General features: G+C 39.4%; 4 protein-coding genes across 58 annotated transcripts in view; 2 read left to right on the forward strand and 2 right to left on the reverse strand.

The window, feature by feature from the left end:
- Positions 1–516: 516 nt before the first annotated feature.
- On the reverse strand, positions 517–7,960 carry LOC1269523 (chondroitin sulfate N-acetylgalactosaminyltransferase 1). Of its 2 annotated transcripts, none has more exons than XM_061650070.1 (4): positions 7,821–7,960; positions 2,801–4,080; positions 2,563–2,711; positions 517–2,485 (listed from the first exon to the last, which is right to left on the reverse strand). In XM_061650070.1, exons 2-4 carry the CDS (start codon positions 4,005–4,007, stop codon positions 1,856–1,858), a joined length of 1,986 nt encoding a protein of 661 aa, XP_061506054.1. In that variant the 5' UTR covers positions 4,008–4,080; positions 7,821–7,960; the 3' UTR covers positions 517–1,855. The 2 variants fall into 2 exon arrangements, with proteins under 2 accessions (XP_061506054.1, XP_061506055.1); XM_061650071.1 differs by lacking the exon at positions 7,821–7,960 and adding an exon at positions 4,465–4,603.
- On the forward strand, positions 4,298–11,595 carry LOC1269522 (synaptobrevin). Of its 23 annotated transcripts, none has more exons than XM_001687795.2 (5): positions 4,298–4,563; positions 5,094–5,158; positions 5,362–5,651; positions 6,435–9,913; positions 9,997–11,595. In XM_001687795.2, exons 2-4 carry the CDS (start codon positions 5,127–5,129, stop codon positions 6,449–6,451), a joined length of 339 nt encoding a protein of 112 aa, XP_001687847.1. In that variant the 5' UTR covers positions 4,298–4,563; positions 5,094–5,126; the 3' UTR covers positions 6,452–9,913; positions 9,997–11,595. The 23 variants fall into 23 exon arrangements, with proteins under 23 accessions (XP_001687847.1, XP_001687848.1, XP_061506071.1 ...); XM_001687796.2 differs by having other exon boundaries at positions 4,308–4,563; positions 5,329–5,651; XM_061650087.1 differs by having other exon boundaries at positions 4,423–4,563; positions 5,329–5,651; positions 7,284–9,913.
- Positions 9,997–11,595, forward strand: LOC1269521 (adenylate kinase). The gene is made up of 2 exons (XM_308155.5): positions 9,997–10,121; positions 10,682–11,595. The coding sequence occupies exons 1-2, from the start codon at positions 10,020–10,022 to the stop codon at positions 11,300–11,302; spliced, it is 723 nt and encodes a 240-aa protein (XP_308155.2). The 5' UTR covers positions 9,997–10,019; the 3' UTR covers positions 11,303–11,595.
- Positions 11,596–12,738: 1,143 nt separating this feature from the next.
- Positions 12,739–22,970, reverse strand: part of LOC4576783 (guanine nucleotide exchange factor DBS) — a 28,658-nt gene continuing 18,426 nt past the window's right edge. For 31 of the 32 annotated variants that reach the window (XM_061649992.1, XM_061650000.1, XM_061649993.1 and 28 more), the window contains 7 exons: positions 15,620–15,805; positions 15,353–15,555; positions 15,167–15,281; positions 14,896–15,093; positions 14,617–14,822; positions 14,090–14,517; positions 12,739–14,000 (listed from right to left, as the gene is read on the reverse strand). In XM_061649992.1, the coding sequence (XP_061505976.1) occupies positions 13,894–14,000; positions 14,090–14,517; positions 14,617–14,822; positions 14,896–15,093; positions 15,167–15,281; positions 15,353–15,555; positions 15,620–15,805 (1,443 nt within the window). In that variant the 3' untranslated portion in view covers positions 12,739–13,893. Of the gene's footprint in view, positions 14,001–14,089; positions 14,518–14,616; positions 14,823–14,895; positions 15,094–15,166; positions 15,282–15,352; positions 15,556–15,619; positions 15,806–16,970; positions 20,605–22,970 lie in introns of those variants that run through there. The other variant, XM_061649990.1, reaches the window with a different exon arrangement.

The raw sequence follows: 22,970 nt of genomic DNA on the forward strand, positions 1-22,970 counted from the left end.
CAGAACCTTGAAATCAGGTGACCCCTGCCAGGTGCCTTTAACCTTCGAATCGTGTGTACTTTTGTTGTGAAGGAACAGCCGACCACCCAAATTCTGACAGCTATGAATTTAATTTGCTTACGGTAGCAGAACGGAAACAAAGCAATTTCAACGTTCCGAATGCTTCCGAAATTTGAATGCCGCTAACTCAACAACGAATAAAAAACGAATTATCAAATGGGTGTTATAAAACTCATCCCTACCTTTAAGCATGTGGGTGTTCACCACATGTCTCATCACTTGTTGTATTGAGTAAGTTAATAGGAATAAAGACTTCCAGATAAAATCCATTCTAGATTAACAAAATTGACTTGTCTCATAGTATTGTAATATTGTGTCAACTAAGTACCCACGAAATGTTTTGTGATATTTGTAAGCGAAATTGTAGCGACAGTGAATTATTAATTTTAACCATTTTACCTATGTAGCTAATGTGAAAATGCAAATAATGTGTTTAATAATGGTGTGAAAGCAAAATAGTTCCTTATGTCTGTTTATTTATATCTGGTTATTTATCTTTGGCTTTGTTTTGTGCAGTTATAATTATAAACTGTTTTAGCACTGATAGTTCGCTTACTGTTTTCTTTCATCGCGCAATAAATTACAATCGATTGCATTTTTCTTTTTTGTTGGGAAATTGTTAAACATATCAGAAGGAAAACTAAAGAAGTATGCCGTACTTATGTGGCGGTCTACGCTATTATCGTAAAAATTTGGGGATCGTTGATGTTATGTTTCATAAAGTTTTACGCAACAATTGAATGGTATATACAGTTCGACAGCGGATGTACTATTCTTGTTTATTTCATTTCAATTTTATTTCATCTTTGAACAATTTCCATACCCTATGATATGATTATCGTCACTATCAAAATAAAGGAAAATAGTAAATTAGTAATGTTTATGTGCCCATACTGCCTAACAAACCTCAGGTTTCAAAGGCCTTCATTTGAAATTCAATTTGGAATGAATGCACTGTGGCATGTTTGTTTCTTTACGATTCTATGCTCCTACGGATAATTGTATAACTGTTGTAACGTTAGAACATTTCTTTTGCGCACTATTCAAATTTTCTCACTCACACACAGCATACATCATGTATTCTGGAAAGTCATGAAAAATAAACATAATAGTTAATGCAAATTGTGAGCAGCTACTAGTCTTACTACTTAAAACTAGGTAAAAACTGTTTGGATTTGAACAAGTTATAAGCTATTATTTAATAAGTAATGTGAAATAGCCGTTAGTACTGAATAATCAATTGCGGTTGATACAGCTAAGTAAGTTAACAAAGCAAATATATTTAATCAAGTGTAAATTCTTTTTCATTCTTAACTATCGCACTATTATCTTTCCAGTTATATTTTATGTATGAGTATTTAAATTAACTCATGCATTGCCAAAAATCAATCCAACGACTCATATCAATGTAAACTTCAAAAAAGATTTCGCCTATGACATTTTTATAATTAAAAAAAAACGTTCATTATTAAGCAATCCTATCCTCAGCATCCTACTGAATAAAAAACGTCCTTACTCGCTGTGTTATTTATATACAGCGCTATGTACATAGAACTCAACTGATAATATCCTTTATCGATCGGCATTGTCAGGATTGTACATTTGGCGTGAAATGAATAATCATAATAGATGACACATGTATTGTTCTTTCCGTCCTTTACCATCAGGGATTATACGCAAAATTAATTAAAGTTGTCAAATTCAGAAGAGGATACAAAGGATCATTATCGATGTCATTGCCCCAATGCTAAAATTCCATCCTCCATATGCTCTCCTGATGCTTTGTCATGAACGATCATGTAGCCTTCTTACTGTCGATGCCTTTATTTGGTGTCCAGCTCGAACCGTTCGGAACCATTACACTATCTCTAATGGAATTCGTGGGACTATGAACGAAAGGATTATCCGGATGAGTAAGGTTAGTTTTGGTCGTAGATGACTCTTGGTTTAGTTTGGCACCCTGTGCTAATATGTATTCATTGGCCGCGATATCATCCCGGAAGGCTAGAAATCCTAGTTGTGCGTGTGATGCTTCATTGAGTGCTCGTGACCGAATGCAGGCCCGGTATTGGTCGAGAGTAAGCCGTTGATTTGAGGTGACGGACATCACTGGACCGGTACACACCTTCGGATGCCAAATATGAAAGACTCCAGGATCGGTAGCTCTTATCACTTTTATATGTGATCTCACGTACTTTCGATAAAGCATCACATCCTCTCCACCCCAACCAATGATCTCCTCGTCAAAGCCTCGAACTCGTAAAAAGTCAGAGCGATATTGACAAGTCATACCGTAACCAAAATCCCGCCAAAATCCGGAATCCTTCGAAATGACTAGCTGGTCAGTCTCGGGAGGCACATCTTTGCCCTGTAGTGTGTACACGACATGAGGATTATAGAGACTGAAGACAACTGGATAATAGACCTGAGACGTTTGGAAACACTATAATTAGTTGCCACTCTAAGGACTGACGAATGTTGATGCTAATATGTAATAGTTACCTTTTTATTTGGCTTGGTGTTCCATCTACATCTATCTAGAAACTTGGCGCTAAAAACGATATCTACATCACACATGAATAATAATATGTCGTTGTTTTTATCTGCCTGTGAACTCCACACATTTTCTGCACCCACTCGCAACGCCTTGGCTGTGAAGTAAAAAGTGCACACCAAGCATGATTGGTTTGTCATGAATTGTTATAAATATTCGACTGTTTTCGGCCAGTGTCTAGCTTACCTCTGGAGAACGTTTCATTTAATGCGAGCAGCTTCAAATTAGAGTTCGTAGCTCCGCTGTTTTTCATTCCGATTACTCTACTCATAATTGTACGTGCCTCAGCTAAGCCTTCCTCGCCGAAATACACGACAGTAAGGTGTACACGTTTATCGTGTTTGAGCGCGATCTTTACGTATTTCTCCATAAAGCTTTGAAACGTGATGGTGCGTCCGGACAAGGGCAGGATAATGTAAATTATTTCCTTTTCTTGGTGTTTTGAATACGCTTCCAGTTGGACTGTCTGCAGTGAGGCAAAGGGTCGCATGACTATAAGCTTCGTAGTACCATGTGATTCGTGATGCTGTGCAATCTGTTGCTGTTGCTGACTGCGATTAGCGGATTCCTTCGTGCGAAAGTACAGCTCGTACTGTGTACCAGTAGTTGGCTCGTTTCGATAAATACCTTCGATAAAGTCGTCCAAAGTGTAACGCTGCGCTGACGAACTTGCATTACGATTGAGCGTCTCCAGCGCCTTATTCAGTGCACTTAGAATATCTTTTCTTTTGTAGCCGATTGGTTTTTCTACCACTCGCTTTCCTAACCCAAGCTCGATTGGATAAACACGGCTAAATGTGAAGTGGTTGAACGGGATTAGTTCGTACTCATTGTTTAGAGGTAAGCCGTGCAGTATTTCGGCTGAACCAACTTGACGTCGTATGAACGCCGTGCAGTCGTGTAACATTTGCGATGTTTGAGGAGCATTAGCAACTATTGCGCTACTATCGTTTGACAAAGAGACTGCTGCCTCAACAACGTTTGGTTGAACCATGCCCATTCCGGCGTTGGTTAGCCCGTTTTTCAACTGCAAGATCTGAAGCTTCAACGCTTTTATTTCAGCGGTCAGTTTCGCTACCTCCTTAAGGTTTTCTTCTTCACGTTGTTGCAGCATTTGCATGTAACCGTTCTGCTGTTGTTCAGCATCTGCTTGGTAATGGTTCTGTTGTAGGGAGAATTCGACAGCCATTGGTGGTAGTTTTCGATCAGAAAGATAGTAGTTTTCAGCATCAGCTTCAGCATCGCTAGCAGACGCGCTAACGATTGATCCATTTTCTTTTACAATTAGTCCTCCCAAGCCGCAGCGAGTTAGTACCATCAGCGAAATTAGCGTGATGGACGATATGAGCAGCAACAGTCTGGCGAACAGCTTGGAACCCAATATGCGCACCATTCTTACAACTCACGTGAAAAATCCGCTATTCATTGGGAAATAGTGTACTACACTTTCACTAACATATTTGAACCTGTTAAAGAAAACAAAATTGGTATACGATTATAGCTGGCTTTACATTTGCCATTGAAGCTATGCTATGCTATGATTTAAACTGCATTTTTTAATTTGAAATGTTCACATTGAAACATATACATGTTGAAATGTTTCAAATTTAGTACATTTGGTACGAACAAAATCGCGCTTCTGATGAGACGTTCGTGTATATTTCAATAAATGACGTTTCATTTAATTAAATGTGAATAAATCAGAGGCACCGAAACAATACAGTTTGAATCATAAAAACAGCACAATAAAACATTATTCAAAATGGTCGAAAAGCTTAAAAATAAACATTCCATCACACCTTTGTGACCACGGTAATCACATGACAAACTGCGCGAAGCTATGATCCTACCTCTCGTACATACACTTCGATTGGGTGTGCGCGTGTGTGAGCTCATCAACTTGTTTTTCAGCGATCCGTGAATTTGTGGATTAACGTTCCTTGTGCAAGGTAAAAGCAATAATAACTTACAGGTTGAACGTAATTTTCACTGCTTTTATACAACAAACGTTATGATTCAAGAGTATTCTAAAGAAGCTGTCTAGAAACTGGAAGCTCGTTAAGAGAAAAAAAAAACACCTAGGCCTCGTCATTGTATGACATCGCACAGAAAGACAGGAATGGGTGTGAGTGTGTGTGTGTGCGTGCGTGAGGCAATTTTCATTGGTTGGTAGACAGTACAGCGTTTGTAACATTCATTCCTTCCAGCTATGAATCATTAGCTTTAATAATGATCCGAATGTCTACATACGTTATCGCTGTTAAACATCACAACTGTTGCTCCGATAATAAGAAGTAAAACATTTTTCCCACTTTCTGAGTGTGGTACTAAACTGCAAGTAAATTAAAGTTTATCGTATGTGAAAACATTTTAACGAATTTACTTCAGCTAGTACAAATGATATCTATTATAGCACCATTGCAGACGGCCGAGGACCTTACGTGGCGGATCAGTAACAGATTGTTTGATTATTTTCCAGTTTCCTACTTAACTGCGATACGAAACGTTAACGATGTCGACACCTGAAGCTGGAAACTCAAATGGGTAAGAATGAACATTAACTTTTCGGGTAGTTGTGTTGGGATGTAGGTTTTTCTAAAAACATCTAACGCAGACCGTAACAATAACCGTAGTTTGCAATGTATGGGGTAAAATGTTAGCTAAACTAATCGTTATTCCATTTCGCTGGCTTTCGACCACCTTTGATTAATCAGTTTTCCTAAATTACCGCCTCCGCCTACGGACAGTACGCAGCCGGCTGGAGCCAACGCATCCAACAATGCTACCACCAATCGATTGAAGCAAACGCAGGCCCAGGTCGATGAAGTAGTTGGAATTATGCGTGTTAACGTGGAAAAGGTGTTAGAACGCGACCAAAAACTTTCGGAATTGGATCAGCGGGCCGATGCCCTGCAGCATGGAGCATCGCAATTCGAGCAACAGGCCGGCAAACTCAAGAGAAAACAATGGTGGGCCAACATGAAGATGATGATCATCATGGGTGTGATTGGCGTGGTTCTGCTAATAATTATCATTCGTAAGTTATTTTATCTTCTATGTAAGACTTGTTTCTGGAAATAGGGTGGTTGTATTGTTGATTTCATGTAACAGACCATGGAGGTTGGCGTTGTTGTCTTCTGTATCTTGTGTGCATAGCGGTTCCGAAAAGCTCCAATCATTTTGTACTATTTTCTTATATTTAATGCTTAATTCATAGTCTCGTATTGGCAACGCCTTGCGAATTAGGGTTAAATAATTCGTTTTGGGCTTCTTGAGCACTACTCATATTTTGTGCTGCTTTCTTTTTTTTGACACTTTGTCGCATACAGTTGAAATCGAACTATGGTACAAGATTAAACTAATACGTGCCCTTTTCAACGTATTAAAAAATGCAGCAATACTTAGTGTTGACTGCGGTGTTTATGCGGAGTGCTGTATGCGGTGTTGATCTCGATTGTTGGTAAATGTATTTGCAATAAGATTAAGCAGTACTTTGATTCAGTGGTTAATTCAATAATGTATGAGTTTTGTGTACTTGTTTTTTTCGTTTATCGCTTCCAATCAATGTGACTGACGAATTGTTTTATTGATTTGATCTATAGACTGTAAAAAAAAGTCTAATATATACAACGGGCCTACGCTAAAGATTCGTTATGTTTCTTGATATATAATTACAATATCAACTTCAATGGTTAAACCACTATCTATAACAAAATGCTCAACAGACCCATTATCAATATTCACACTCATCCAATTATAGTTCGCTTTTGTGTTGTTGCCTTTCATCGTCACATCATTTTTTTTTATCTTTTCGTTTCAGTGTCCATCATTTATTAAGAAACATTTTATTTTGCATTATTATATATACTCAGATATTTGTTCTTAAATCGATACATACATCTTTGTTGCAACGGCGAGGTTTGAAAAACATATTTGTGATATATCTTTGTCACACCGTTTAATACTACGCGAGGGTATACTTGAATAGACGTTCCAACAAAGGACTAATACCAGCTTGTTCTACAATTATTTTCTCTTCGTTAACTATCATAGATGAATCCAATGTTGTTTTTAATTTTAACACTAGAGTTATCCAGTAATAGCGTATGTGCAACAAGGACATTTTCACTTTTCAAATGTATATTTAACGTTACATGTTATCTGCTGGAAATTCACGAATGTTTATGATGCAATATATCATAGGTAAATAGACGTATAAAATCCACAAATGTCTATGTTTCATTACAAGTTACAGGCTTATATTTGAAGTATAGAAATGTATATGTATAAAGAAAAACATTGACTGCGATTCGTAAAGATATCACGTGGTTTGGAATATATCTACGCTTTGATGCATTGTTACATTTAAATCGCTATCAGAGATATGTTGTTCATATGAAGCTTCGGAGTTGTATGTAAGGGAAACGTTCCAATTTGAGTACCAACCATCTTTTTTCGTGTTTTGTTTAAGATTAATTGAATTAAATTCATTTTTTACGTCTATTTGTTGGGATTGAATGTTATTGGAAAAAGGTGATGGTATAAAATATATGCATCATGGATTACATTTCAAAATGAACAGCGAGGTATGCATACAACTGTGTATTAGGTATAGAAAATAAACCTTTTGAATGAACGTATATCTAATACGTTTGATATTCTTCCACAGTTTGGATTGTTCCCAGTGGAGGCTCTTCCAGCTCACCATCAGTTGAAACGACTACAACGGTCAAGGAACAGGTAACGGAGTCGGCATGAATCCAAAGAAAACATACATTTTAGGGGGGGGGGGAATGGTATTCCTATAAATTATCAAGAATTATGAAATTGTGTTGATGCATTTTCTATGAATGAATGGATAACTGTGCCGACTTATTGTTTAATTTTATTCCTTTGTCAACTTTTTAGCTTATTTTTACATTCTACACTAATCTTTTATTGGCATAGTGATTTTAAATGTTTTAATTCACGACAATAAAGACTTATAAAACGGGAATATTGAATATTAACAAAGCAATAAGAAGTATAACAGACATTTCTAATGTTCGATATCACACATAAGGCATTTTATTTCCTACCACTTTGGTGTTATTTATATTGTCAGCTGGTTGGGAAGATTTATTAAGTAGATAATGTAGATCTAACTAACTGAAAATTGATTTAAATAGTTGAAAAAAAAAACTCTGTTTTTTTTTTTAACACTCACCTATTAGATTCCCGCCAGCCAGTGTTACAAAGCATGCTTCTAATGAAAACGCTCCACGGTGTAGATTGATTCTCCGCCTCAAAGCGGCAGCTAGCTGTACATAGTTAGAATTGAAAACGTGCTGTTGACTCTTTTACACCACCATCACTCGTACTCTCGTACCCAATGTTGTTAGGAAGCTTGTAAAAATCACTTTACTCTGCATCATTCAATTCATCTCTCTTCCTTTCTCTTGTTTCTCATGCGATACCGCGCATGGAAATTCGGTCCTCTGGATCCTGGCAGTAAAATCCCCAAAATAGTAGCAAAGTTATTCATTCAATCAATATTGTGCTTCGATTTCTCTTAGTTCTCCGAACAAAAAAAAACATTCTTTAGCATTGATAATGAGGGAAATGGAAGGTTAAACAAAGCCGTAAACATTTAACTTAGATTAAACATTCGAACTGACATTAGTGTGTCACGAACTATTACACACGGCAAACTTTTCGACAGGATGTCAATTAATTATTCATACTCCAACCACAGTAAAGGTGTCGCTTGCAGTAAGTCACATTTTACACTAACCACTTTATAGAATGAATGAAAACCACAACATTTATGGCTGGTTTTTACGGTTTTGTTGAATACACCATTCATTACTCTACTAGCACGCTAATGTTTTGTTGCATACTTTGTATGCAAACAGTGAAGAAGCATAGGTAACGCATAGGTTAAGTTAACTACCCTAGCAAACAAACAATCCGTTCGTACGGAAGTAAAAACACACAGTTAGATCGAAACGATATTGATGCACAAAACAAGAACCACACTTTGTGAAAAATTGCCAGTAACTAGCGCAAGCAAATGGTGTACCACTTTCTAGTCAGGTTGTTCGTGCTTGGGCCGTTCTCTCGTCCTGTCACAATCACGCAATGCTGGTAATATTTTCATTCAAAAATCGCTTGCGCTTAAGAGAAGGAAGCAATACTCGAGAGAGTTTTAACAGCCATAAGGCTTCCAAAACCAAAAGCAGAGAGAATTTTTGTTAATACTGTAGCATCTATACTCTACGTTGAGAGTTTTTAGACGTTTTACTGCAGGATTTTGACACAGCTAAAGAGCAAATGCAGCAGTTCTGTTGAGAAATATCAGAGTGGTTCATTAATATAACGTACTGCTGCAGCAATCTGAAATAAATATGTGTTGGTAAAACGAATATCAGCTGATACTTGCCTGCAGGAGCATGTAAACAACAGCTGTCGCCTATTTATGCTGAACGCAGGGGAGGGTAATGTTGTGTACCTCCATCAATATGCTATGTTACGTTCAATGTGCGCTTTTACTGCGTATGTGCCTATGCTCCTGATTTATGTATTTTATTGCTATTCCATTTTATTGTGTACCTGAATGTTGCTAAAAGGTATAAGGCACACAAGATTATTTTATTCTTGGGATGTGTAAAGTCGGTATCTTCTCCATTTTATTGTCTTAACGACCTACGCGGTCTACCGGGTCTATACAAGCGTTCGAGACTTATTGAGTACCAAGCAGCTGGATAGTCAGCCCTTTCTACGAGCGGACTGTCCATATGAGGCTTGAACCCACGAAAGTCGTTATAAAGTTATTTTTTCGAATGATTGAAAGCAGTACTTACTGTAGTACATGATTACAATCGCATGGTATTCATTTTTAATTCATCATTTCACCCGATAGATAGTGTGTATTTTATGCCTGTATACCTGCAGCAATATTTACACACGTGCCGAGGTTACTAAATCAGCCCTTTCTAGGTATCTTGGCTCAGATGTGTAGAGCACAACTATATAATGTAAACGGAACGACGATGACATGCCTTGTGTAAACCTTGTGACATGCCAACCAAAATACAGAAACAGCAACGAAAGAGATGACCGTGAAAATCAGCTATAGAAGACAGAGATAGTATGTTTCATATGAGCTAACGTGTGCACATGGAGAAAGAAGAAGAAACACTGCCTGCCAAATTGTGCGTGTGGTCCAATGCGAGCAAGACGTGTGGTCAAATCATAAACGTCTCGGCTGTGCAACTTCATTCGGAAGGCGAAACATTGAGCTAGAGAGTAGCTATTCAGGTATAATTTCGCTAAACTTTCTATTGGCGCTAATAATGATTCTTTCCGTTTACGACTCATTTACCTACTCGCTTTTTTATTAGACTGGGAACGCTGAGTTGTTAAGATGGCACCGAATGCAGCAGAGCTGAAAGTGAAACCCGCATCGGATTCGACCGGCATTAATGCCATACTGCTGGGACCTCCCGGTTCCGGAAAAGGAACACAGGTATGAAAAATGCATTGAAAACGCGGTCGCACATGTGTCACATTCCGTTTGTATTTTTTCTGTATAAAGTCCTGCTTCCGTTATAATCTGCTCCCACCATCCACAGCAGACGGGGGGAGCGCCCTTCAGGAGTAGCAACAACGCTTCTGTTACATAATCCAAATCATGCCGAACCATGCTGGAGATTATCAGTGATAAGCCAAAGGGACAGTATCAGCAGGAGTTGTTTATCGCGGATACGAAACGAATGTTCGTAAGTCTCGTTCGTTCTGAGCGATACATGAACCTTGCACTTACCGCGCGGTTAATACTCGCGGCTTTAACCAACGAAATGATCAGACAAAGTAGACAAATCCAGCTTCACTCATAATCACCGGTATGGATTTGCACAGATTATTGGTGTGTGATCAAATGTGTGTATGCAACAATACCGCCGTCGTGTTCAATCGGCTTATCCATAATCTTAGCGCTAACACAAATCGCTCAGGGTTGTGACCTTCTATTTTTGTACTAATTGTAACTGATTGATGGTATATGTGTATTGTTCCTATTATTTGCAGGCGCCACTATTAAAGGAAAAATATTGCGTATGTCACCTTTCGACCGGGGATATGCTTCGAGCAGAAATAGCGTCCGGTTCGAAGCTGGGCGCGCAGCTCAAAAAGGTGATGGATGAGGGCAAGTTGGTATCCGATGAGCTAGTGGTGGATATGATCGATTCCAACCTGGACAAGCCGGAATGTCGCAATGGTTTTCTGTTGGACGGTTTCCCACGTACGGTAGTACAGGCGGAGAAATTGGATAATCTGCTTGAAAAACGCAACACCGGCCTGGACGCAGTAATTGAGTTCGGCATCGATGATAGTCTGCTGGTGCGTCGTATTACCGGACGCCTGATCCATCAGGCAAGCGGACGGTCTTACCATGAGGAATTTGCGCCACCCAAGGTGCCTATGCGCGACGACGAAACGGGAGAGCCTTTGATGCGCCGCAGTGATGACAACGCGCAGGCACTGGTGAAACGTCTTGAATCGTATCACCGACAAACCAAGCCTCTGGCCGATTACTATGCGTTGCGAGGATTGCATTTCCGCGTGGATGCCGCAAAAAGTGCATCTGACGTGTTTGCTAATATCGACAGCATCTTTACCAAACAGCGTGCTCATCGATTAGGATTCTAATGATTCCCAGACCGGTATCTCCTTCATACCACATTCGACTGGAAACACACGACAACGGATAATGACACCCGGATAACGCAACCAGCTAACTACCTGTGACTTCTTTTTACGTTACTTTTAAATTAACCACACGTGCGTCACTGATCGACGTGCGCTCGGCATTTCCCACCATTGTGTCCCAATCCTATATCTGCAACACTGGTAGTAAGAATTTAAAGTTGTTCAAAAATAAGCAAATAAAAAGTGGATCATTTTGGAATCTTGTTGCTGATGGTTGTACAGTAATGCGAAAATATGCTTATTTTTTACTGCTGCCGAAATATGGGATAAGCAAATTAACGAATTACTTTTGTGGATTTTGTTTCCTTCCAGTGTGATTGTGGGGTGTTACTCGTTGAACTAAACGCCTGCGGTAGGCCAACGTCATAATTTGATTTGACTGTCAGAAACGGCTGCCAGCAATTTGATGATGATCATGAGTCCCACCTCTTACTCCAATACAGCTTTGAGAAGGACGGAAGTATGTTTGGAAGAAGCTCGATGAGAGCCCTTTCGGACCGTTTGTAATACTTAAGCCTTATCGTTCGATGGTTGGGGTTGAAGAGAAATCATATCGTTCATTTTCGAACCGAGGTATCGTGGGCGAGCAAACTTAAACAAGCAAATTATGGTACCACACTTACTGTGCGGTTGCACAGCTTATATTGTATTTGGTTACTTCACGGCAGTGTGTGTACCACTACACTTTTACTGCGGTTCCGCGCTGATTCTATGTTAGGTACTCCTTTAGCTATTGATTAATTTAGCAAGGGAACTGTATTTTAAGGCTCGTATTTTTTCCCATTACGCCTTGCATTTTGCAGAATTGGTTGGTCCTGACAAACTTATAATATTTCATCCGGAATGGCGACCCGTTCTCGACCACTCTATCTATCCGTTCTATCCGTCGGGGTCAACCCGCATCTACCGGGTTGGAGCCATCCGTAAGCGACTCAGAGTCGTTCGGTACAAGTAGGTTCAGTAGGAGCAACGATTCCGGTAAGTGCAAAAAGAATAAGCGGCTCCAACCCGTTGGTTCATCGGGACAGACCAAGGAAGGTCCAATGCGAATCGTGGGTGCAGCGAGTTCGAGTCAACCCGAATGAATGAAAGTATAAGCGATTCCGATTCGTTGGAGCTGCGAGTTCGGGTCGGGTATTGTACCTATTTTGACCTGATCCGTTGTCAGATATCAACATTGAGTCTCTAATTGAGAATTAATATACCCACCAAAATTTACACGTTAAACACACAAAGCTAAACATTAACACAACTGCCCTTGTCATCAATCACATGTCAGATATCAAAATTGAGTCATTAATCGAGAATTCAAAAGAGCAACATTTCAAAACTTTACAGAAACAATTGAGCGCATCGGTAACATTTACAAACAAATATTTCCTGAAAGATTATTTTATTTTATTTCAATATCACGATCAATTAATGTCACCATCGGCGGTTTCTTTCATTGACTTAAAGATTATTTGATTTGTTAAATTGCGTGCGCAATCATATTTCACTGTCTTACATGAGCGATTTAATCACCTTTTTCAAAGATTATTAAACGTTATACCTTACATTGTTCAATTGCTATGATTAAATAGATTTTCTTCGATCATTTTTCAGCTATACACAATGAAGCGAAACATTCACGCGACTATTGGAAAAATTATAACAAAACTTACGGATATAGAAATATATGACATATTACGTTGAATAATCAAGCAGAACTCAAACGATTATAGAAACATAACCGAGAAAACGAAAAATGACTATTGCTTTAAATTACGATCATGAGATTTACAACTTTTCCCAGGACATACCCAGCAGATATTCGACTTATATTATTACACGTAGGTGAGTTTTGCAAATGTGGTTGATCAATTGAGTGTTAAAAAAGCACCATAATTTCTTAATTCGGTTATACATTAGCGAAAAAAATGTAGTACATGTATCTATAAACAGCGCTATTTTTTATCGCAATTGTACGGGTCCGTTAATTCGATAACCACGAGTATATGCTGATTGATGTACCAATTTCCCATATCCATGCAATTGTCATTCAATCTTTTCAAGCATTTTTTTCAGGATATCCGATGTGTTTTACGTTGATTGCTTTTCGTAAATACGCAAGATACAAAGGAATCGAACTGACTATCGAGCGATATTAGATAACGTTCGGATTACTTTATACGGTTACTGGCAATGTCGTATTACCATCTTGAATGTTAAACAGCGTGTCATTCGCTAAGACGAAATAGTAAAGCATTAATCGAAAACATTTCGAGGATTAGATTTTGCTAACATAGTAAAGAATTGACGTAGCAATTCGAGGTACATAATTCAGACTTTGTCATGTCTGTTGTCGGGTCCGTAAAGTGACAACATGATCATAGATATTGACTATCTAAATAAGTGAGATTATTACGTTTTTCATAGACTCCAGAACGTTCCTTTTCATAAACTTTGGCTCAATTCATCCATCCTTTTAGATGGTAGTACGATCGATAGGTTAATAGCTCCTATTAGTTATTAAACTTATTTTTGGTTTTTTAGTGGTCGTTCAGTCGGTCTTGGCTGCGCGCGCTTCTAAGGCGAGAATTTTTGCGTGCCACTGGCTCTAAGTATGCTGCTGGAGCCCATCCTTCAAGGCCGGTAGCTAAATAAAGAACACAGTTTGGATTGAATGAGTTTTGATTTTGTTATTGTAGTACCTTTTGCCGTGTGATGGGGTCCATGGATACTTACCGATCACTTTCACAAACCACCATCCTGCACAGCCGACTTTCAGCAGCTCCACTACTTCAGCCTCTTTCATAGAAACTTCTGAATTTCCCATTGCACAGTAATCAGCCAATGACACAAACTTGTGCCCCGGCACGACACTATCCTCTACAGTAGTGAACTCATCTTCGCTATTCGAGTAGTCGGAGCTCCATGCATTGCTTTCCTGGTTATCGTGTTCGGACGAGGAGCATGAGATTCCGGTAGCGTTTAGAAGACTATCATCGTTCATATGAGCTATCCGTGTGACCACGTCCTGTGCCAGGCCGACCATTCCACCTATGCCTATACCGTTAGCCTGCAACGTCGGCTGTTGGTCGCTGCTTAATATTCGGTTCGGTGTTCCTTGCACAGCTTGTGGAACGTCCCATGAAGTCATGTGCCGCAAAGGTCTGGATGGAGGAAATAAGTAGGAAAATCACCAAATCATTGCCAGATTCTACGTGTTTTACATAATTGGCGAAATCTTAATTAAATGAAATGAATCTTACTTGTGGTTCAAGCCGTATTGCTTGATTTTTTCACCCTTTAGCTCTTCCAGTTGGTTCAGCAAAACACGCTTGATTTCAGCGACCCATTTGTTTTTTATTTCGATAGTGGTAGCTTGTATAGTATGCACTTCTTGGCGTCCTTGCAGCCAGACCTCGAATCGTCTAGAGTCGCCGCGAACGGATTCCGTTAAACCGATTTGTGACATCTGTTTGTTTGGCCAGATAATATAAGCAATATTACTATTATATCGAATGCAGCTACCTGACGCATGTCCATACCTGTAGCCAGTGTTTAAATTGATAAGTACTCTTGTTGTGCCCCGTTTTCGACCCTTGTTTACAAAATAGCATTGCTTTTTGATACAAGAAAATGTGCCTATTTTGTGTTTTCAGCCGTAGCCGCAAGTCCTTTTTACTTTCCGTCCAAACTTGGAACGAATCTTGCATCAGTAGTTCGCCTTGCTGGGATAGGTCAGCCTGCATTTGCAACGATACGAAGGTACATCGTAAGGAAATGCCCGCACAGTTGTAGATGTATTTTCGAACTTACCGGGAATCCCGTTATTGCAATTTGGTGCATTGAATCATTGACACACTTTAATACAACCAACATACAATCCAATGCTTTCTGCAACTCTCGCGAGCATGTACCAGTATCGCTGAACCTAAGGAAGGGAGAAGATGGAAATCTATTATCGAAAGGACCGATGAAGTAAATCAAGATAGTAGACCTTACTTTAGCAAATCTTTAAGCAAAAGTTGATACTTTGTAATTCTTTGTACCGGCTTTAGCAGATAAGCGGCCAACGGCAGTTTATGACCGAGCTTCTTTTGGCATTCTTGCAGGAACAGATGCGTATCAACGAGCGTCTCCCGAAGACGTTCAGACCGGGGTATGTTTTGGCAATAGTACGAGTAGAGGCGGAAAAACGTATCTCGCTGAAATGAAACATTGTAAAACATTTGTAATCCTACCGGAATCTATAGGACCCGGGCGCCTTACCCGTTGTACGAAGCAAAGGGCAACAAGTTCTGTGGTGGAAATACAATTTTCCAAATCCTTCAAGAAAATGTCATTGTGAAAGGTGTACAGCTCATGCAAGTTGCCAAACAGTATGTCCGACTTTCCTTGCAAACCCGGCGGCACCAATGAGCTCATTTCCTCCGAGAGCATTTCATCCTTATAGCCCTAAAGAAGTAGTAAGAAAAAGGAAATAATCAGTATATTAGCAACATTTTGAAGAATATAATGTTGAACACTCGAACGACTTAACAACATGACCGTCATGGGTTCAAGCCCTGTATGAATGGACCGTGCCCCCATACGTAGGACTGACTGTCCTGCTATGGTAATCAATAAGTAACTGAAAGCCAAGCCCCCCAAGTTCACTAGTGGTGCAGGAGGCCTTGACCGACAACGGTCGTGGTGCCAAAAGAAGAAGAAGATGAATAATGTTGATTAAATGATGCGGTAGGGTCGGATGAGGACTAATCTGCAGTGAGTTAATATTTCGTATAGGAGGATCATCCTGCTATGAAAAAACTATTGCTAAAATAAACTTGATATACATTTTGTTAAATATGATGTTTTACAGAAAATAAAAATGCTAGTTTGTCACGGGTAAATGAAAGATATATTATTTGCTAAAATTTGTGTAAATCACGTTTGAAACTTTCAACGTATTACAAGGATTTTTAAGAAGTAATTTAACAATTATCATGTAAAATAAAAGTAGATAATATGTATCGGGCCCTGTTTCATAATTTATTTCGATTCTTCCATTACAAGTTCTGCGGAATCCAAGGAACCAGTGCACGTTGCCCCGTGTAACCCAAAACTCAACAACCACTCACATTCACGTCTTTTATATGGCATATGGTCATATTCGACAGACATCAATTTGAACCCCCAAAAGCGGTCAACTTTCTCTTGCTGCAGCATACGATTCGGCACATAATTATAGTCAAACACGTAGCTGAATACAAAGCAGTACCCGGCGGCAACCCAAAAATGCGCTCCGTTGCTGGTCATTTGTTTAATGGAGGCAGTTAACCATCGAATTTTTATGAATTGTGTTAAAGAGAGAGGGAGATAAAGAGAGAGAGAGAAAGAGAGAGAGAGAGAGAGAGAGAGAGAGAGAAAGAGAGAAAGCAACCACTATAAAACGAAAAAAATTAAAGCATCTTGCCTTAGTGGTCATATTGTAATATGTAAGATGTAGGCAGTTGTACGAAATTGCTAATAAACAAACATTGTCTTTAAATGCCGATGGCAAGCTGCAAAGATAGTAGGACACATAGTGGGCAAACATCAAACTTACAACATGTTGCTATAGTTATTAAAGAGAACTTACTATGTGTTTATGTTCATCATAGTTTTGGTATTCAACATCCATCTTGGAATTTCGGAATGTTGGTTGTCGTTGTTGGCTTAGACCAGCATATTTTTCTCCCGCTGCATTTATGAAAGATTCCTTGCGCGATCGCATTTCGGCTCGCAAAAGTTCCTTCTTGTTTCGGGACCGTATTGTTTCATAGACGCCTATGTCGTCAAAAATATACGGCAGATTTGTTTGGTCACTTCTTGCAATCACTTCCCCCAGCTGCAGCTCTTCGTCGGGCGGCATAAAAGAACTGGCCGGTCCATGAAGCAATTCTTCTTCTCCGTCACTGTTTACTGGCAAAAAAATTTGTCTCCGATCATTTAATCGAAAGCCTGCGGATGTTGTCGACTCGGCGCCACGGCGACAACGCTGTAAAGTCATGGCTTGGTTGACGTAGTCGAAATTTTTGAACCTGTCCGAGCAGATAAGATCGCACACGTTGGGCAACGAAGTGCTGGCCAGCGATGGCTTTTCTGGCTCGAATTCGAAAAGTAAATTGGTTGGTAAATTGCGGGCCGTTGGTGTTGTGGCCTTTGACTCCCGAGATACCGGTGTGAGAGGCGCATGATGATAGTCTCCGCTGGAATACGGAGGCGGTGGTAAAGAGTTGTACAGAAGCTGCTGATGAGCGTTGTACTGTTCTTTCTCCGCCTTTTCCTCTTTTGATGATCGCTTTTTTGACCGACGATTACCCGTTCGAACTAGTTTGTGGCGTAGAAAATTGCCATAATGGTATCGCGTGTATTCATCGGCACTCGAGAATCCTCGTTGACGCACAAAATCGTTTATTACACGACGGTATTGCTTTTCTGAATAACCCCGTGCTGGTTTGCATTTCTTAAGCGTCATAGCACTACCATTCAATGAACGATTTAAAGAGTATTTCATCAGGGACTTTTCGCAAAACGCTCGAATTTGACGGTACGTTCTTTGGCATCGCGATGGTGCCTTGGTTTTTGTGATCCTCAGCAATGTCGCGTAAGGGGGAATATCCCGTTGGTCGCGGTTCTTTTCCAACCTACGCGATGAAACAAAGCTATGGTTTCCTGGCGTACGGTGGTAGTTCAACGTTCCATAGTGCTGGTTTTGATTGTGATAATACTGTTCGAAGCTGCTGTTCCGACGACAAAACACCTGCGAGTTACTATTCGAAGAATAGTACCGTCGTATTGGAGGCTGAGGCGGTAGCGTAGGTGATGGAACAGATTCAGCCCTAAGCTTCTCTTTTTTAACCGAATCGCAATCGTTGTTCGAGGCGGATATGGACGGCGGGGCCATCGTAGAGGGTGCACGAGAAAATTGACCATTTTCCGATGCTCCGCTACTGTTGTAAATGTACTCCATGATATCAAGGTATCGTTTCTTCATTAAATAGTTCCGAAAGTCGCGGTCTTTAACAATTTCTGTATAGGACATGGTGTCGAAGTATTCCTGTAGGATGGCCATCTCAACGGTTTCATCGTTATCTTCGGATTCATTACGCTCTAAAAGCTGCACTATCTTACTCTTTCGAAATCGATTGCTGCCATTTCCGTTGCTTACGTTAGAGGAGCGTTGGGATTTGTAGCTCTTCCGGGATTGCATTGTGTCGGACGCTGCATGTATTTCGGGACAGCTTCCACCAAAGTTTTGAGCAGATCTTCGAAGGGTGGACCCACTCTTCAGCGAATGATAAGAGTACGGCAACAGCTGTGCTCCTTCAACGTTTGAGAATGGCAGGATGCCATGCTTTCCGGTGATCGATTTGTTCTTGTGGAACAATTGCGCTCGACTACCGAACGGCTGAAAGGCAGAATCATCTTGCTGGCTGCCTAACATTCCATTGCACAACTTCCCCTGCAAATCGAACAGTGTGCTGTCCAGACCAGTGTTCTTTTCTATCCAGCTAGTTGGAAAATCTTTCGGAGAGAAACGTGGTATGGTAATTTCTCGCTCCCGATGCCCTTTTGCTACCATATCGTCCTGTTCCCCGAACAGAGATGCTCGATAAGACAATGTGGACGAAGATTCTGATCCATTAGATACAAAGGACTTCATGAAACAAGCAGCTGAAAGCTGCTCATTTTGAGCTATGTTTTCGTGTTCAACGTTGACGACGTCATTCAAACACCTGGAGCCTGCTACTACGGATGATGACATCCTTGTGCTTACAATGCTGCCGAGACGACGGTGAACCTTCCCAACGATGTAATTTGCAGTGCTCTTTACCTTTCCGGGCCGAAAAAGAGAGAGATGCCGTCGTTTGTTATCACATGGTTCCGTTGCGGTTGATGTAAGATTATAGTTGCCAAATTTCATCCTCGTTTTCTTGCGTTATATCCTAATGAAATGCAGCTATACTGAACGTTCGAGTAAATATTCACTTCACTTTTATCACTGTTCGCTGCTGTTATTCGCTTCTTTTCGCAAACTAACTGAAACTACACACCAAAATATTAAACTCACACACATTAAACGACTATCAAACAATGATCACTTTAAAATGAGCATTTTTCCATTGCCGCATTCATTTGGCCATATGAACAATATCCATAGACACCAACTTTTACAAATCATCTGTTAGTTTGCGCGTACACGGTTTTTTTTTTTATTTTCTTCACTTCACATTGTGTTGTGTTACTTTTTCTGTTATCAACCAGCGTCCCTAATACACCGAACGTAAGACTAAATTAAAAACTAAAATGTTGTACACCATTGAAACGCCTAATAAACCACCCACTTTGCCATGTTGGCGAAATTTAAACGTTTTATACTTCGCGTTTAACGGTTATTTGAGGTGCAAATAATAAAAAGGTACCACAGAAAACTTTCTTCTTCACGAGCGCAGTGTGTATTAGTGTGGAACCGGAGGGGGAACGAGTGCACCCATCTTAAACATGGACGTTGCTAGAGATTTGGCGAAACTTGGCCAACAGACTAAATGCGCTTTAATGATGTTGGACGGTTTGCTGATATGATCGGAAACACTTATGTTTGAACGTGTTTGAACATTATTTTTTTAAACAAGTTACAATAAACAGTTGCTTATTGAACTCAACATTTATTCTTGTTACTTCATATACTAACGAGATTTCAATTGTGCTAACAATGGTTATCGTACTACTCGTTGTGTATCTAGTTCAACTGTTCATTGATGTTTGATTCGCAGTTCCTGTTGGACTGATCTTTTTGTTTCACTGAACTATATTAACATATCTGTACGAAACTCGATGCTTCTTTAATTTCGAATCGCTTCATAAATAACCAGAGATTGGCCTCACAGCTCTAGATTAGTGGCACACATAAAGCGCGCAGCCGCCTGATGACTACACACGAGATAATGTTTTTCACCTCAAAACACAATTGTTGGCCACCAAAAGCTAAAAACGTCATCGTTTTCAAATCGTTTAGTAGTCGAAACTTTCCACATTTTTTACACTATGTCTCGCGAACATTACAATACAAACTTGTACGCTTTTTAACTCCGAAGGAGAGCATTATACATATTTCATTACTTGACTTTCTATACTCTGAAACGCTTCACGCACTGCTATATAACGGTAACATGATCTCACAGGGCGGTCTTTACGTTTAAAAATAAAACGGAATACATTTCAAACCATGATTCACAAACATAAAACACTGTTTGTACCTTTCAACATTAAATCTTAAAAGCACACATGTGTATATATATAAATATAAATATATATATATATATATATATATATATATATATATATATATATATATATATATATATATATATATATATATATATATATATATATATATATATATATATATATATATATATATATAATATATGATCATAGAACACCGGGGACCAATCAAATGTTTTTATAGAAAAATTAAAAAAAAATATAGAAAAATAAGCAAAACACAAACTAGTCACTATAAAGCAATAAAAACCACAAAACTTGCACTCCTTTTTTGCGTAGAACTATTCGCATAATTTATAAATTTAACATAAATTTGAATCGTTTCGGCACTTTTTTTATAACACAACACAATAAACTTTACAACAATTGAACAAATTTACACACACATCCATATAAAAGCTGTTACAATCCTTTGGTGCTGTAAGATTTATACAGACCCCCAATCACGGTGAGCTATCGATACGAACTGAAAACAATAGATGTAGCGAATGATATTTGAGCCTGGATGAAAGGCACTACTACTGCGCGCCTGCTGCATGGAGTGCACACTAGTTGTGCGCTCTTTTTCGGAGACGATGCAGGTAAACTCGTCAAACACACGCAAGTCTTGTAGTAGTCTACCATGGATGCGCATCCCATTTATGATTATGCCAATATGTGATGATAGCATGTGCGCATTTGCAACGGAGAAACCAAGACGCTCTGGATAGCGCGCTTTTCTTTTTTCTAATTGTCTGATAAGACCCGAGAGCGGCTGTACTGCATATCGTTTCACGAGCTCGAGTAAATACTCACCTCATTGCATCGATACAAAAGAATCGGCTCGTTTTTTATATGGTTTCTTTCGCTTACGGTATAAGCGTTATCTCAAACAACTATCGTATACTTCTTCGCGCTCAGCTGCCTTCACTTCACGAACCAAAGCAACACATAGGTTTTCAGGTAAAGTTTATGCGCATCAAACTACTGCACGTAACCACATGTGTTTAGTTAGAGGCACATAATGCAACAGGAGAAACAACATAATCTTCCGGTGTAATAGAAAATGATCGCTACATTTTTTTTTTCCTAATTGTTCCATTGTTTATATCATTATTTGCATTTTTTGCGCAAACAATCTTAGAAATAAGTCGCAAAACGATTTGTGCTTTTTGATCAGTTCATGCTATGCTTAATTGATTTTATGGATTGTACTAAACATGACGATGCGTGCGAAGAATACACCAGAGGTCAATTGATAAATGTGCCTGTCCATTTGGATCGTCATCCTGTAGCAAGAACCCGCTACGAATAAGTTTAATGAATCTGTGTTAAAGACATGGCACTGGCAAATGTTTTCTCCGTACAAAAAAGTATGGAGAGGCTAGCTCAATCAAACGGTCAGTAAGAAAGAGTAGCATCTCTATGGTTCTTTGCTATGGATTCGAGTACAATAAAGGTTTTTCCTGTGTAACGGCAACTCGTTACCCACTGCTTAATACATAGGATGGTCCGTTGAGCGAAACGAAAAACCGTTGACTAGAACAACTGACCAGCTTTCAGCAAACCACATCAAGCGCGCATCGCGATTCATTGTTAGGTATTATTTTGGCGCTACTCACTAGACCACGCGTAGATCTGCCCAATCCGTCTTTTGAATTGCTCTGTAAACCTCTTTGCTGTTAACCAGGAATACTAATTTAAATTAACATCCGTTGTTGATGTCCGAATCGCAAAGTCATTAACACAAGTAAGGATTTTCATGGTTTCCGCATTTCATTGTACAAATCCTGCTAACAAACGCGCGAGAATATCGATCTAGCGATCTTTACCCCATGATGGATGAACTTAGGTTGAATCAAACCTTTATGACTACATTATGTGAACATTTTCAATATTACAGATTTCCATTAATAATGTTACAGTACTTTGAAAGTTGTATAAATTTTCACGGACCATACTTCCAGTTTTGGAAAGCCATGCCATACTCATGAGCACGTTGGGCTCATGTATTTATGCCAGGTTAAAAAAATGCAGCAGCTCCAAAATAAATGTGTAAAGGAAAGGTAGAAAGCTGTAAAACGGGACCGTTGATTACTTCGGACAAAGCAACAGAGCCTTTTGGTCTGCTGCATGCACGTTACCAACACAACGAATATAAGATCCAACAGATATTTTGAATAAAATCCAAAGTCTAGCAACGCCAAAAATCTGAAGAGACGGCGAAGAAAACCAATAGAGAAAAGGAATAAAAGCATGAAGATGCTCTGGTTTGTTCCACCCATCCAAAGTTGAAAAGCCAATTTCTCTTGCACCAAACTCGTTTCTACAC

This window comes from Anopheles gambiae, chromosome 2 (assembly GCF_943734735.2).
Source record: "Anopheles gambiae chromosome 2, idAnoGambNW_F1_1, whole genome shotgun sequence".
Classification (NCBI taxonomy): domain Eukaryota; kingdom Metazoa; phylum Arthropoda; class Insecta; order Diptera; family Culicidae; genus Anopheles; species Anopheles gambiae.

Coding starts and splice junctions, on each gene's coding strand:
- LOC1269523 (XM_061650070.1), bottom strand. CDS start 4,007: ATGGTGCGCATATTGGGTTCCAAGCTGTTCGCCAGACTGTTGCTGCTC. Junction 2,712..2,800: donor AAATGAAACGTTCTCCAGAG/GTAAGCTAGACA, acceptor TTTACTTCACAG/CCAAGGCGTTGCGAGTGGGT. Junction 2,486..2,562: donor ACACCAAGCCAAATAAAAAG/GTAACTATTACA, acceptor CAAACGTCTCAG/GTCTATTATCCAGTTGTCTT.
- LOC1269522 (XM_061650087.1), top strand. CDS start 5,127: ATGTCGACACCTGAAGCTGGAAACTCAAATGG. Junction 5,159..5,328: donor GAAGCTGGAAACTCAAATGG/GTAAGAATGAAC, acceptor TTGATTAATCAG/TTTTCCTAAATTACCGCCTC. Junction 5,652..7,283: donor TCTGCTAATAATTATCATTC/GTAAGTTATTTT, acceptor ATTCTTCCACAG/TTTGGATTGTTCCCAGTGGA.
- LOC1269521 (XM_308155.5), top strand. CDS start 10,020: ATGGCACCGAATGCAGCAGAGCTGAAAGTGAAACCCGCATCGGATTCG. Junction 10,122..10,681: donor GTTCCGGAAAAGGAACACAG/GTATGAAAAATG, acceptor TATTATTTGCAG/GCGCCACTATTAAAGGAAAA.